Source organism: Artemia franciscana, chromosome 10, assembly GCF_032884065.1.
Source record: "Artemia franciscana chromosome 10, ASM3288406v1, whole genome shotgun sequence".
Lineage (NCBI taxonomy): Eukaryota > Metazoa > Arthropoda > Branchiopoda > Anostraca > Artemiidae > Artemia > Artemia franciscana.
The window spans coordinates 8,877,271-8,891,097 of record NC_088872.1 but is presented as its reverse complement, the minus strand read 5'-3'; the positions used below and the strand labels follow the sequence as shown (position 1 = coordinate 8,891,097).

Below are 13,827 nucleotides of genomic sequence, written 5' to 3'. Positions count from 1 at the left end.
ATTGTTTTTTTTGTATGTGTATTGGGGTTGTAAGCCCAAACAGGCTTTGCTTCGGGCCATTTGCTTGTTTTGTTTTGTTATTTATATTAATACACCCATCTCTCTCTCTCTCTCTCTCTCTCTCTCTCTCTCTCTCTCTCTCTCTCTCTCTCTCTCTCTCTCTCTCTCTCTCTCTCTCTCTCTCTCTCTCTCTCTCTCTCTCTCTCTCTCTCTCTCTCTCTCTCTCTCTCTCTCTCTCTCCTCTCTCTCTCTCTCTCTCTCATAGGTTAAAAAGATACGCTTTGCTTTACAGTGAGTATAAGATTACAATTTTTCTTTATTTCAAACTAGCCTCTCGTTAGTTTTTCGAACTGTTGACACATTTAAAATCCCCTTTCAATTTTTAACCAAATTTAAAGCAAATATCATTTGGCTGGTTTGTCAGCTTGGGGTGTGCTGGGAAAATTCGCAAATGAGCCCTATGTCTTTGAGATGGCCATTTGACACTGAAACTCGTAAAATAGTTTTTAAGGTATCTAATGACCTTAGCCAGTCAATTATGATTTCTGATGCTAATAATGGTAACAACTGTCATTTACCTCTCTACTCCCTTGAATCGTAGATTCTTGTACTTCTTGGAAAGGAGCAATCCTCCGCCCCAAGCAGCCTAGAATTAAGTAAAACAGGGTTACTTTACACAATCAGAAACTATGAAAAATCTTGCATTAATCTAATTAATGATAATTAACGAAATGATAATTAATTTAACGCTGTGCACATACCACTGCACCGTGACAAAGAGGCAAGCCAGAATTATTATTTTTTTCTTAGAAGACCAACAATCAAACAGATCGTGGTAACAAAGTGTAGTAAGGAGCGACCAGGCTCAATAGTAACCGATACTTTCTCAAGTTCATTTTTACCCATCAAAAGTTACGAGTCCAAGAAAATTTCCCTTATTTCCGAAAAAAGGGAAAAACCCCTTAAAGTCATAGAATCTTAATGAAATTCACACCATCAGATTCAACGTATCAAAGAGCCCTACTGTAGAGGTTTCAAGCTCCTATCTGCAAAAATGTGGATTTTGTATTTTTTGCCAAAAAGATCACGGATGCGTGTTTATTTGTTTTTTTCCTAGGGGTGATCCTATCGACCCAGTGGTCCTAGAATGTTGGTTACGTGAGGAGATCTTATCATGGGGAAGAAAATTTCTATGAAGGGTTGGCTGGAATTTCCAGAATTATTTAGAAAAAAACTATGAGAAATTAAATAAAAAACAAGTTTTTTCAACTGAAAGTAAGGAGCAACATTAAAACTTAAAACTAACAGAAATTATTACGTCCGTGAGGGAGTTCGTTCCTTCCTCAATACCTCACTCTTTACGCTAATTTTTTTTTAGTAATTTCAAAATAGCAATTTATTTTAATTAAACGGCTTTTTGTGATTTAGGGGTCATTCTTAAAGAACTGGAAAAAAATTTCGAACTTTACCGTAAAAAACGAGGTGTTGACGAGGGGGATTGCCCCCTCATGTAGTAAAAATATAAGAGTATAGAAGCTCGTTACGTAAGTTAATTCGTAAGTTACGTACATTTTTTACTAATAAAGTCGTTTGTAAATAAAATTTGATGTTTTGGTGATCTTTTTAAGTAGCCAAAATATTGTAAGGCAACTAGGCCCCCTCCCCCCCTTTTCTCAAAATTGTCCGATCAAAGCTTTGAGAAAGCCATTTAACCAAAGAGCAAAAATTAATATGCAAATTTCATTCTAATTAATCAGGCACGATGAGCCAAAATCAAAACCTGCATTACTTCAATAACATTCAGAAATTGAATAAAAATGCAACTTTTGTTTAACTGAAAGTAAGGAGCGACATTAAAACTTAAAACGAATAGAAATTATTCCGTATATGAAAGGGGCTGTCCCCTCCTCAACGCTCCACTCTTTACGCTAAAGTTTGATTCTTTGTCACAGTTCTACTTTTTTAAGCAATGAATTCTTTAGCGTAAAGAGCGGGGCGTTGAGAAGGGGACAGCCCTTTCATATACGGAACACTTTCAGTTCGTTTTAAGTTTTAATTTCACCCCTTACTTTCTGTAAAAAAAAAACTTTAATTGACGTAATGAAACGGTCGGTTCAATGAATATTATAGAATACTTCTTTGGAGACTGTATCCGTTACATTACTTATTCTTTCAAAACAGTTATTTTGCTCATTTTATCTTAAAAAGTATATTTAATCCAATGCTTATACATTTATTAAGGGGACGGATGATGTTCAGGAGGATTTATTCTGCTATTTTAGCTATTATACTGCAATCAATTGATGTACAAGTATTCTAGTGCAGAGTTCTCAACACGCCATTTTATTACAAAGTAGTTTGTTACCTGGTAACTATCCAGGTATATTTGTGCATCTATTTTATTTCAATTATTCATCTTTCTCCTTTTTTTCATTTCCTTACACCTTGGTTTGAGAATTCTACTTCATCAAGTCACCTGCAACTTCCAGATCCTTTAACCGAGCAACATTTAGCTCTACTGTTTCAGATGATCCCTGCCCGTGGTGTAGTTCCTCTGCAATTTTGTGTTGGACAAATAACTCCCATCCTTAAAAAGGGCAAAAAAGAAGCTTCTCTGTGCAGTTCTTGTCGCCCCATTACCGCCTCGTGTACTACTTTCAAGCTCTTTGATTCAATTTTTATAAGAGATATGGAAGAAAAATGTTCCACCCCACCTCGCCAGTTCGGCTGTCAGCAAGGCTTAGGTAGGAGGCTCGCTCTCTTTCTAATTACAAATGGGGTGAAGGATATTGAAGACAGAGGTGATTTCTTGGTCTTCTGTGCACTCGATGTTTTAAGAACTTTTGACTCATGTTTATTTTCGCAGGTTTTGCTTGATGTCCATTTGAAAGGTAGGTAGGTAGTAGGTTTTTATTTTATCCACAATATAAACATAATTAAAAATGGTATTACTAATAAATTATTGCAGCAATAAGAAAGTTTTAAGATATACGTTATATCTATGATATACGAAAGGTTAAAATATACGTATAGAAATCTGAAAGCTGGAGTTAAAGACGGTAGTCTACTATTTCCAATCCAGAAAGGTGCACGTCAAAGAGCTTTGACCTCTCCAGTTTTTAATAGTGGTAAGAGAAAGCAAGTTCTTTGCCTTTATTTGAAATTAATAAAAAAACAGGTTTTTTTTAACTGAAAGTAAGGAGCAACACTAAAACTTAAAACGAACAGGAATTATTACGTGTATGAGGGGGTTTCCCCCTTGTTAATACCACGTTCTTTACGTTAAAGTTTGAATTCTGTTCCAATTCTTTGTGGATGACACCTGAATCACAAAGGCCGTTTAATTTTAATAAATAGTTCTTTCGAAAGTATTAAAATAAACTTCAGCGTAAAGAGCGAAGAATTCACGAGGGGCCGAGCCCACTCATTAACGTAATAATTCCTGTTCATTTTAAGTTTCAATGTTGCTCTTTACTTTCAGTTAAAAACTTGTTTTTATAATTTAATTTCTTATCGTTTATAAATAATGCTGGGAAATCTGGCGCCTCCGTCATGGGAAAATCCCTCCCCCATAAGAATTCTTCCACGGGAAGATCCTCCCACATAGCCACCTCCCCCTGACCCCCGCCTGAAAACGTCTGTATACTTCCCAATAATCGATACTATATGCAAACAATGGGCAAAGTTCATAAGCATTCAGCCCTTCCGACGGGGACTGTGGGGGACTAAGTCATCTCCAAAGATATAGTTATTCAATTTTTCGACTATGTTGAACGAAATGGTTATATCAAAATATCGATTGGGTGACTTTGGGAAAAAATGAAGGTGGGACGGGACTAATTGCCCCCCAGTTATTTGGTCACTTAAACAGGGTACTTGATCCATTACTTTCCGTTTGAATACGTTCTCTTGCGATATTCTAGGACTACTGGGTCAAAGAAATCACCCCTGGAAAAAAACAAACATCCGTGATCTTTCTTCTCGCAAAAAATACAAAATTCCATATTTTTCAGATAGGAGGTTGAAACCTCTAAAGTAGGGTTCTCTGATACGTTAAATCTGATGGTGTGATTTTGACTTTTAGGGGGGTGTCTGTCCCCTTTTTGAATATAAGGAAAATTTTCTTGGGCTTTTAACTTTTGATGGGCAAAATTATACTTGATAAAACTTATATATTTAAAATCAGCATAAAAATCTAGTTTTTTTTTATGTATCTATTGGTATCAAAATTCCGTTTGCTAGATTTTTGATTACTAATGAGCCAGTTCGGTCCTTACTTACAGCTCGTTAGCACAAACTGTTTGATTTGTAAAGTATTTAATGTGACTGCCAACATGGACAAGTAACTTTTTTCTTCAGAGAAAGTATCAATTGGTAAATCCAGCTATGCTTATTGAGAAGCGTATTCATGATTTCTCTACTGAACGCCAGAAGTCTTGCATTCCTTCATAATTTCTGTTTTTCCCTAGTTCGTAGTAGTCAAAGTGTGCTTTTATCTCTGTTCTTTCTTTTTTGTTTTTCTTGATTTTCATTCCGTCTTTTTCTGGGCTCTGCCCAGTTTTTTGTGATGGGCTATAAATAAAATGATGGATATGATGAACAATAAAATATACTTTTTGGTCTTTTTCACGGACCATAAATACTGAGGGACAAAATAGCATCGATTATTTTTTGTATTTGTTAGTGCTTTTGAAATTAGATAGCCATAAAGTTAATTTGGCTACTAAATCAGTAAGGGGTTACATAACTGTGAACCCTATTTTATGTTTACTCTTCTTATTTGTTTTGCCATAAAGTTAAGTTGGCTACTAAATCAGTAAGGGGTTACATAACTGTGAACCCCATTTTATGTTTGCTCTTCTTATTTGTTTTACCATAAAGTTTAGTTGGTTACTAAATCAGTAAGGGGTTACATAACTGTGAACCCCATTTTATGTTTGCTCTTCTTATTTGTTTTGCCATGAAGTTTAGTTGGCTACTAAATCTGTAAGTGGTTACATATCTACGAACCCCATTTTATATTTGCTCTTCTTATTTGTTTTGCCATGAAGTTTAGTCGGCTACTAAATCAGTAAGGGGTTACATAACTGTGAATCCCATTTTATGTTTTCTCTTCTTGTTTATTTTGCCATAAAGTTTAGTTGGCTACTAAATCAGTAAGGGGTTACATAACTGTGAATCCCATTTTATGTTTTCTCTTCTTGTTTATTTTTCCATAAAGTTAATTTGGCTACTAAATCAGTAAGGGGTTACATAACTGTGAACCCCATTTTATGTTTGCTCTTCTTATCTGTTTTGAACAGTAGTAAAGAAATATAACTTACGTCAACGTGCATCCATAGCCCATATTTCTCACAGATGTCAGCTATAGCATTCAATGGATCAAAAGCTCCAAACACTGTGGTACCAGCAGTAGCATTAACGAAGAAGGGCTTTTTGCCACATTTCAAGGCTTCTTTGACGAGTCTTTCCAATTCTTCAGGTAGCATATGGCCACTGTAATTATAGTGTCAATTTAGCCTTTAGGCAAGTTGAAATGCATAGAGAATTATAATCATACATAGAAGAGTAACAGGCTATTAATTTGCAAGGTTTTGAAAAAATAAATTCTAAGACTAAAGAAATAGTGGAATTTACCCACATCCAAATTTTAAGTCTCGAGTAATTCCTTACATACGTGCCTTCACAGTTCAATTTCATAAGGAATTGAATTGTCAATATGGCCTATATATGGCATTGGATCTCTAATAATTTATTTCTAAGCTTCATATGAAACTAATAACAGTGAAGAAGTGACCTTATGCAACATTTCTAATACTTATTTACCAGTCTATCCAGTATTTCAAGCCCCTATATAAATTATTTGACTTACATCCCAGTTGTGTTGAGATCATCTCCTTAGCACGTTCATGTGTTAGTTTCGTATATTATGTCCAGTCATGTGCTTACTTTAGAAGGCATAAGGGATCAATCCGGAAGTTTTAAACCGTTCCTTCTTAGCCCTTCCAGGATTGTACCTTCCGTGGACCCTTCCTTTGAAGACAACTTTGGTAGTGGCAGTTTTTCTGTTCGATGTGTGTGACCCAACCAACTTAGCTTCTGTAGTTGCACTTTCTGAAGAGTTGTTGATTTCCACTTCAGTCGCTTTCGAGAATCTTTGAGATTCTGTCTCGATGGGTTGTTCTAGCTATGTGACGGAGGTTTCGCAGGCTGAAATTTTATAGAATTGTCAGTTGTATCGACATGCGCTTCTTCCTAAATGGTGGGAGTAGCTTCTCCCACTTCTTGGGGAAAAATTTCGTTTATGGAGCAGCAGTTGCTGCCTGATGATATTATGCTCCTTCAGTATACGATTTTTTTTACCACTTCAACTTCTCACTTGCTACGACATAAACAGGGGACGTCTTTTGATTTTTCATAGGTCTGCCTATCACTGCCTATTCCTTCTTTCGTCTTTTCACAAGCCAAAGGTATTGCAGCAGATTTAAGGTCTGAGGCTTGAGTCTCTAGACACACCTCTATGAAATGTTTACCTTCTAGCTTTGTAATAGCCTTTCTAGTATTGTCTTTCTAGTATTGTAATATTATGCTTAAGATCAGCAAGGTCGATAATTCTGGAATTAAAATTGTGAAAGAGATTCTTTATTCTATACTTCATTATTATAACTTTATATACTTATTTTTGGCAGTTGTAGCCTTAATTTTATAGTTGACAAAATGAAAAAAAGTAAAGAAGAGAGAAACGAGGATAATACGAGCCAGTAAAAAACTTAGACTATACTGCAGATATTTCGATCAAGACCTCCACTTGACCGTCCTCAGTGCGCAATAATAGACAAAAATTACTATAAACAACAAAGAGAGATAAAACTCCACAAAAAAACCTCAAACGAGACTGCGGCCAGTCTTTTTTTTTTTTAATTACTAATAAAAATGCAAGGATAATACAATCAATCAAGCCTTAAGAAAACACAATAACTAAAATATGACAACCCTTTTAATGCAACGGTGAAAGGGTAACTGAATAAAAATACAATACTGAATGGTAATTCAATTTTTTAATGTATACAGAGCATTTTTTTAAAGCTAATCACTTCCCAGGTAAGACACCATCACAGATTACGTTAGATTGCAAAATATGATTTTATTGATTTATATATAAAAGATCAGAAATAATTAGCTCAGTATAATTAGGGCTTAAATAAGTTTCTTCGGTGTCTCTATTGAGAGTTAACTTTCTGTGAATGTCCTTCTTCTTTCCTCAACTGCTTCCCTGAAAAATTGCATGAGATCTTCGCTCTTTAAAAGAAACTAGAAGATAATACTGACCGGATGGACTATAGAACATTGGATATCGAAACCAATGTGCTTCTTGTTCGTCTTTGCAATACATCGTCCTTATATTTACGGTACAACAATCAATTTTTCACCCAAATTATAGGTCTTCAAATGGGTACGAGCCTTTCACCTTTTTTGGCCACTTCTTACATGGGTTTTATTGAAGCCTCCATTTTGAATACTTTTGCTCTGAAACACCGTTTCTGGGGCCGGTTTGTTGATGATGTAATCTCTTTTTGTGATCATGGTGAGATAGAAATGTAGAGATATGATGATGTGAGTTTCATTAAATCTGAATATCACCATCTCCGCCGTAAAACCGGGTAAGTTAAATGTTTTTCCAAGATTTCCAGAGAAATAGGTGCGTCTTTTAGTTTTTTTTGTCGTTAATTTAGATCTCCTATCCAAGCTTTGAAAGTGATGGCAAGACTACCCAATCAGTTCTAAGTAGTTTGGCATAAGAAAATCAACTTCAACTTTTGCTTGGGAGCGGTGGCTAGGTAAGCCTCTTCTAATTAGATGAGGAGGCTAGCTGACTCTGTAATGGTGATTCACTGGTAGGATTTTGAGCTGGGGTGTTTCGACTTCACCTAACATTATCTAACTCAGACTGTCCGTCATGGTTTTTTTTCCAATTAGCCATGATTCTTAACTTTTTCATCACAGTCCACTAATGTTGATTTTCATTCAAAAATAAACTTTCCATCCAATCAATTCTAAGTAGTTTGACACCACAAACCAAAAAAGTTATCAATGGACGAGATGCGGTGATTCTTTAAGTGACCGTGTCCTCTTAAGGAGTCTGGAAAACTGACATAATAGGAAGCCTTACCGCATATTTTAAGAAATTCAACTTCAAACAATCAATTTCACCTAACATTAGATGAAGACCACATTTTAAGAAGAAACATGACAGATTGACAAAAATTCTGCTTTTTGGCTATCCATTGGGGGATAAACGAAAAACAGGACATCCCTGAATCGGACGGGAAGAGCTCGAAAGCAAGGACTTCAAGGAAATTGTAACTTTGTGGGAGGTGGTAAACAATAACCATCCATATTATTCTGACGGAAGTAAAAAACAAAGTTGAAACTTGAAGGAACAAAAATAATTTCTGTATACCCTATGCAGCATGCATGAATAAAAATATTGCAAACAAACTAACTGATTTTATGTTTTAGGACTATGTATACCTAGCTCTTTGATGAAAAGACAAGAGATATAAATCGCCTTCGGTCAATTTTTATGGTATAAAAACTAAGCATCGAAGGTGTTAGCATATGGTTAAAATTCACGTACTTTGGAATGACTTCTGCAAATTAAGCCCAATACTATAAATTATAAAATGAATAGTTAAATGAATATTTCCCTACTATTTTTTAGACAATCCCGATTTAGTTGTGTTTGAACTACAGTAGGAACTTCAGAATTAGCATCATAACTTGAAATTCTCAGTTCTACACACATAAATTACCAAATTTCTGGAGATTATCTTACGTTTTTTCTTAAGTGCGTTTCTACAGTTTAAAATTATATTCTACTGTTTAATGAATCTTTCTTTACTATAAAGACTCTTCTCTTTTTCCTTCAGTTTTTGAGGAGTTTAAATTGTATACTAAAAGTTATGTATATCATGGCAAGTGAAAGCTATGGAGAGCCTTATAGTAAGAGATAGTAAAGTTACTATAGTATTGCTAGTTAGTACAGCATAGCTAGTTAATATAGTATAGTTAGTATAGATACTTATAGCATCAGTGACGTATCAGTGGCTTGATTTGGGGGGAAGGCAAGGGGGGAAGTTCCCCCCTTGGTCAAGACCATTTTGGGTCTTGACCAAAATATTTGCATCATAGTCCACGTCTTTCACTGGCTCGTATTATCCTCGTTTCTCTCTTCTTTACCCTTTTTTTTACGTTTTGTCTTGATTAGCCAGTGTAGTCTGAGAAACTATTTAATTTTATAGTTAGTGACTTTAAATATCAAATATGGGGAAATGAAACTACGGAAAAAAACTTTTAAAAGATTGTTATTAAATGCTTCTCATTTCACTTTTTAGGATCCTATTTCCTAAAGCAATAGTGAAAGAAAGGTTGAGCTGGCTGGGTGGGAATAGTTCCTTAGGAAGTATTTAATAATTACAACTTCATGGGAGGATATAAAGACTGAATCTTCATCAGATGGGGCTGTAGGGGGAGTATCTGCAGATTATTCGGCTCAAGTGGCTTCGAGCTGCAATCGGTTGTTGATAGTAGTGAAAGTAGCTAGGATTTGATACAAAAAAAAAACAAAAAAACAAATCAGATAATAAATTTTCTTTGCCTGCTCTAAATTTGGTACCGTATGTAAACATTACGCAAATATAACGTGTTTCCAAAAATCTTATTTATAAGGTTTTCTGTCAGGTCTCTCCAGATATAGGGATTATAATATTATTGCCTTTCAAATATACGTTGCGAATATAGACCCATGCAATCAAATCACTTTTCTCAACATGGAATTATAAGGCAGTGACATCTTCTTTTCCATTTGGTTAAAACTATTTCTGATTATTTATTGATAATAGCGGGGTTTTGACTTCAGCCCTATGTGCTCCCACTGATCACTCCTTAAAGGGCCTTGGAAAACTTTCCATGGATGAAAAAAGATACGTCAATATTCTTATTTTATTGCTAATTTAGAAAATTTGAATATGAAAAATTAAAGTGGTAGACAAATTACGTCTCAAAAGCTCAACAAAGACTAGGGTAAAGGTCGTCTTAATGTTTTAGAGCTTATTTAACAAAATGAAAACAAAGAGGAAAAGGGGAAGAGGAAAAGGAAAACAAAGAATAGCCACTTACGCATTATCGCATGGTACTTCAATACAATTATCGATCCCAATCCCTGTAACATTTGCTGCACTCATGATGGAGTAGTGGGACTAAAAAAAAGCAATAAAATAGAATACAGAAGAGAATAGGATATAACAGTAATAAAAAAATCAATAGAAGGCAATACAATAACATTGGCAGGAATTTCACTGGGTAAAGAATTTTTTTTAATAGAGCATTTTAGTGCAGAACCGTTATTTAATTAAGCAAATCGTTTTGTATGTTGTAGACCTGCTTGTTTTAAGACTACCCAAGAGAATGAAAGGGAGCATTTAACCGTATTCTTGGATGAAGTACTATTCTCTCACCTTCTCCCTGCATCTTCTAATACCTTACTCATCCATCACCATCCGGAGATCTTGTAGCAATCTCTCCAAAGAGGGCCGCAAGTGCTGCAATTGTTTCAAAAGAAGCTCCGACAACTTTACTAGAAACATCAGAAAAAAGAAAAAATACACAAAGAAAAAGAAATGAAACGTCAGAAAAAATACGCCTCCCATTTTTTCCTTCCATAGAGTTTAAAAGTAAGGCTACGGCCGTATATAAATATTGTAAATTATGGATCAAGAATCTGTCAGTTTTCTTCTTCACCGATTTAATTAACCGGTCTGGACTACAAAAAAAAGGAAGAAATAAAAACAGCCATTTACGCTTTACTGCATGGTGTTTCAATACAAGGACGGACGTTGAGAGGGGAAGGGGGCTTGGAGCCGGATCACCCTTCTCCCGCAATAAAAAACCCAAAAGAAAACCTTTTTTCGGGTTTTCTAAGCTCTTTTTATTACAGTGTCATTTTTTGTAGCCGTAATTGAAAAATAAATGTTGCATATGTGCCTGTTGTTATACTTTAAATTTTTCATAGAATTGTGTGTGTCTTTTCTAAGCTTCTGTGTTTAAAAGCTTTTAAATATGGTTGTTTCTAAATAACATGCAACAATCCTAAATTTTTTTCATCTTCCGCTAAAAAACGAAAAATAAGCTACCTCTTTAGCTGTCGTACCAAGCTTCTTTTTTTATTATAAAAAAAGGCTTTCAAGTTCCTGATGTTGAAAGGCATAAGGGAAATAAATTTTTGCTCTACCACTAGGAAGATAAGCAAATAGCCAATTTAATTTACTTTATTTCTTTGTATTAAAATGATGGGCTCAATTTTTTCTTAAATAGGCCTCTTGATATCAAGTAGTTCATGGTAACAAACTGTAAGTAACGAGCAAGCCGGCCCAATAGTCACCGAAACTCTAAGAATTTTATATCACCAAAATTCACCGAAATTTTTATAACAGTAGACACATTAAAAGAATTGTCTTCTTATGTTGATTCAAAATATATAAAACCATTGAGTTACTCAACAAAGGCTACGAGCCTGAGAAGATCTGTTTGATTTTCAAAAGGGTGGAAAAACCCCAAAAAGTCGATGAATCCTTATGAAAATCTAATCATCAGGTTGAGCGTATTAGAGAACAATGTAGGCAGAGATTTTAAGCTACTCTTTGTAAAAATGTGTAATTTTGTATTTAACTTTCTTTTTTTAGTTAGATGAAAGATCATGGATGTGTGTTTATTTTTTTTTCTCAGGGGTGACCGTACTGGACTAATGGCACGGGCCTGGTAACGTCTGCGGGAAAAGAAGACCCTAGAGGATCGGAAGACGCCTCATTTGCACAGAAACTAGAAGTTTTAGTGCCCTTTTAAAGGAATTAAAAAGATTAAAGAGCAACCAGTCCCCTTCCTACGCCTCTTTCCCCAAAGTCATCCAATCAGAATTTTTAGATAGGCAGTTGGTTCACTGAAGTTGAAAGTTCTAACAACTGTGCCTCTGGGGACGATATGACCCCCCACAGCCCCTGAAGGAAGGTCTTTAAGCTGAAACATTTAACAGTTCTTTACATATGGTATTTGCTAGTGGGAAGTATACACACATTTTTCGGGAAGGTGACAAATGTTCTGTGGGGGGAAGGATTTTTCACGGGAAGAACTTTCTGTGAGGAGGCAATTTTCTGGGAATATACTTTCAAGGTAAAATTTCCCTCGGGGAATATGCCAGAATTCCTATTTCAAAATCTTTTTAATTTTTCTTGTTTTCTCTTTTGCGACTATATTTTACGCGTGGAGCTCTTCCAGGGGAATTGTCCGGGGCAATTGTCTAGGGAAAATTTTCAGCGGGGTTAAAATTGTCTGGGGAATCTTTCCATAGGAAGAGGATTTTCAGTGTCATAAATTCTCCATGATGAAATTTTCCTGAAAAGAAAATTTCCATTGGGGGAGGGGTCTGGGAAATATTTTCCACGGAGGGAGAATTTCCGGCACGATTCGACGAACGATCAGAAATTATCTAAAAACTAGGCTTTTTCAAATTAAAAAAGGTCAAGGAGAATTTTCTAGGCCTAATTATTTGCAAAAAATATTTCGGGTGAATTTTTTGAGAAGAAAAAATTCGCCTCGGGGAATTTTCCGTTGGGATTTTACGCGGGGAAAACTTTTCATACAGGATTTTTCTATTGGGAGCACTTTTCATGGAGGAGAGGGGGGATTTCCGGCATGATTTAAAAAGGAATCGAATATTAAATTAAAAAAAATACTGAAAGTAAGGAGCAGCATTGAAACTTAAAACGAACAAAACCATTCCTTTATGAGGGGGGCTGCTCCATTGTCAATACCTTGTCAATACTTTACGCAAAATTTTTACTTTTTGTCCCGATTCTTTAAGTACAACTCTTGACACGCAAGGGCCGTTTAATTTAAATAAGAAGCTTTCTTAAAGTCCTAAAAAACTCTGGCGTGAAAAACGACGTATTGACGAGGGGTCATCCCCCTCGTATACAAAATAATTTCGGTTTGTCTTTAGTTTTGATGTTGCTCCTTAGTTTCAGCAGAAAAACCTGATTCTTTATTTAATTAGCATTAATTTCGGAATTACCTTGAAGTGAAAATTGCAAACGTTCAAAACTGACCGAAAAATATTGCATTTCATAAGTCCCTTTTTCGCTCACCTTTGTCGTTCTTCACTCACCGTATGGTACCACGAAGTGTTTGAAAGAATAAGATATTAGCTAGTTTTGCTGAATTAAAAGTTTTAAAGGTCAGACAAGCTCATATAAAGTCAAAAGTCGATATTGCTCAAGCCACAGTGTTCATAAAACAGCCAAGATATATGAATGATTCGTGTTTTGAAATCGTGCTAATAATACGTCAAACATTAATTCGTGTTGATTCGTGCAAATAGAGTTAATGTTAATTAAACATCACAAGTGTTCTGCCGAAACGGAGAATTGAAATAGCCAGAAACTGGTTTTCTGAGTTTCAGAGTCGAGAACGCCCCATTAGGCTTTATACTAGAACACTAGTCCCAAGAAGACTGGGAAAAAGGGGTAAATGATAACACAATTCCCAGAAAAATACTAACACTAACTTATTCCCAAGTATTTTCTACTAATCAGAGGTTCCAATTCACGAAAACGTAGGGAGGTCAGGTAATTTTTTTTTTAATGTTTTCTTTTTAATAATGATGATACAAAAAAAAATGGTAGTTTCCAAAATCTAAAAGATTCGCAAAAATTTCGGTGGGGTTAATTTAGCAACTCTTTCCCTTCCCCGATTGGAAACTCACGAAAACGTAGA

The 13,827-nt window shown here is 35.3% G+C and overlaps 1 protein-coding gene across 1 annotated transcript in view; it reads right to left on the bottom strand.

The window, feature by feature from the left end:
* LOC136031744 (glutamate decarboxylase-like) overlaps positions 1-13,827 on the bottom strand; it is a 119,064-nt gene that overhangs the window by 19,862 nt on the left and 85,375 nt on the right. Inside the window, exons 5-7 of the mRNA XM_065711466.1 lie at positions 10,180-10,259; positions 5,325-5,496; positions 579-646 (exon numbers count right to left, since the gene is read on the bottom strand). Coding sequence (XP_065567538.1) covers positions 579-646; positions 5,325-5,496; positions 10,180-10,259 — 320 coding nt within the window. The remainder of the gene's footprint in view (positions 1-578; positions 647-5,324; positions 5,497-10,179; positions 10,260-13,827) is intronic.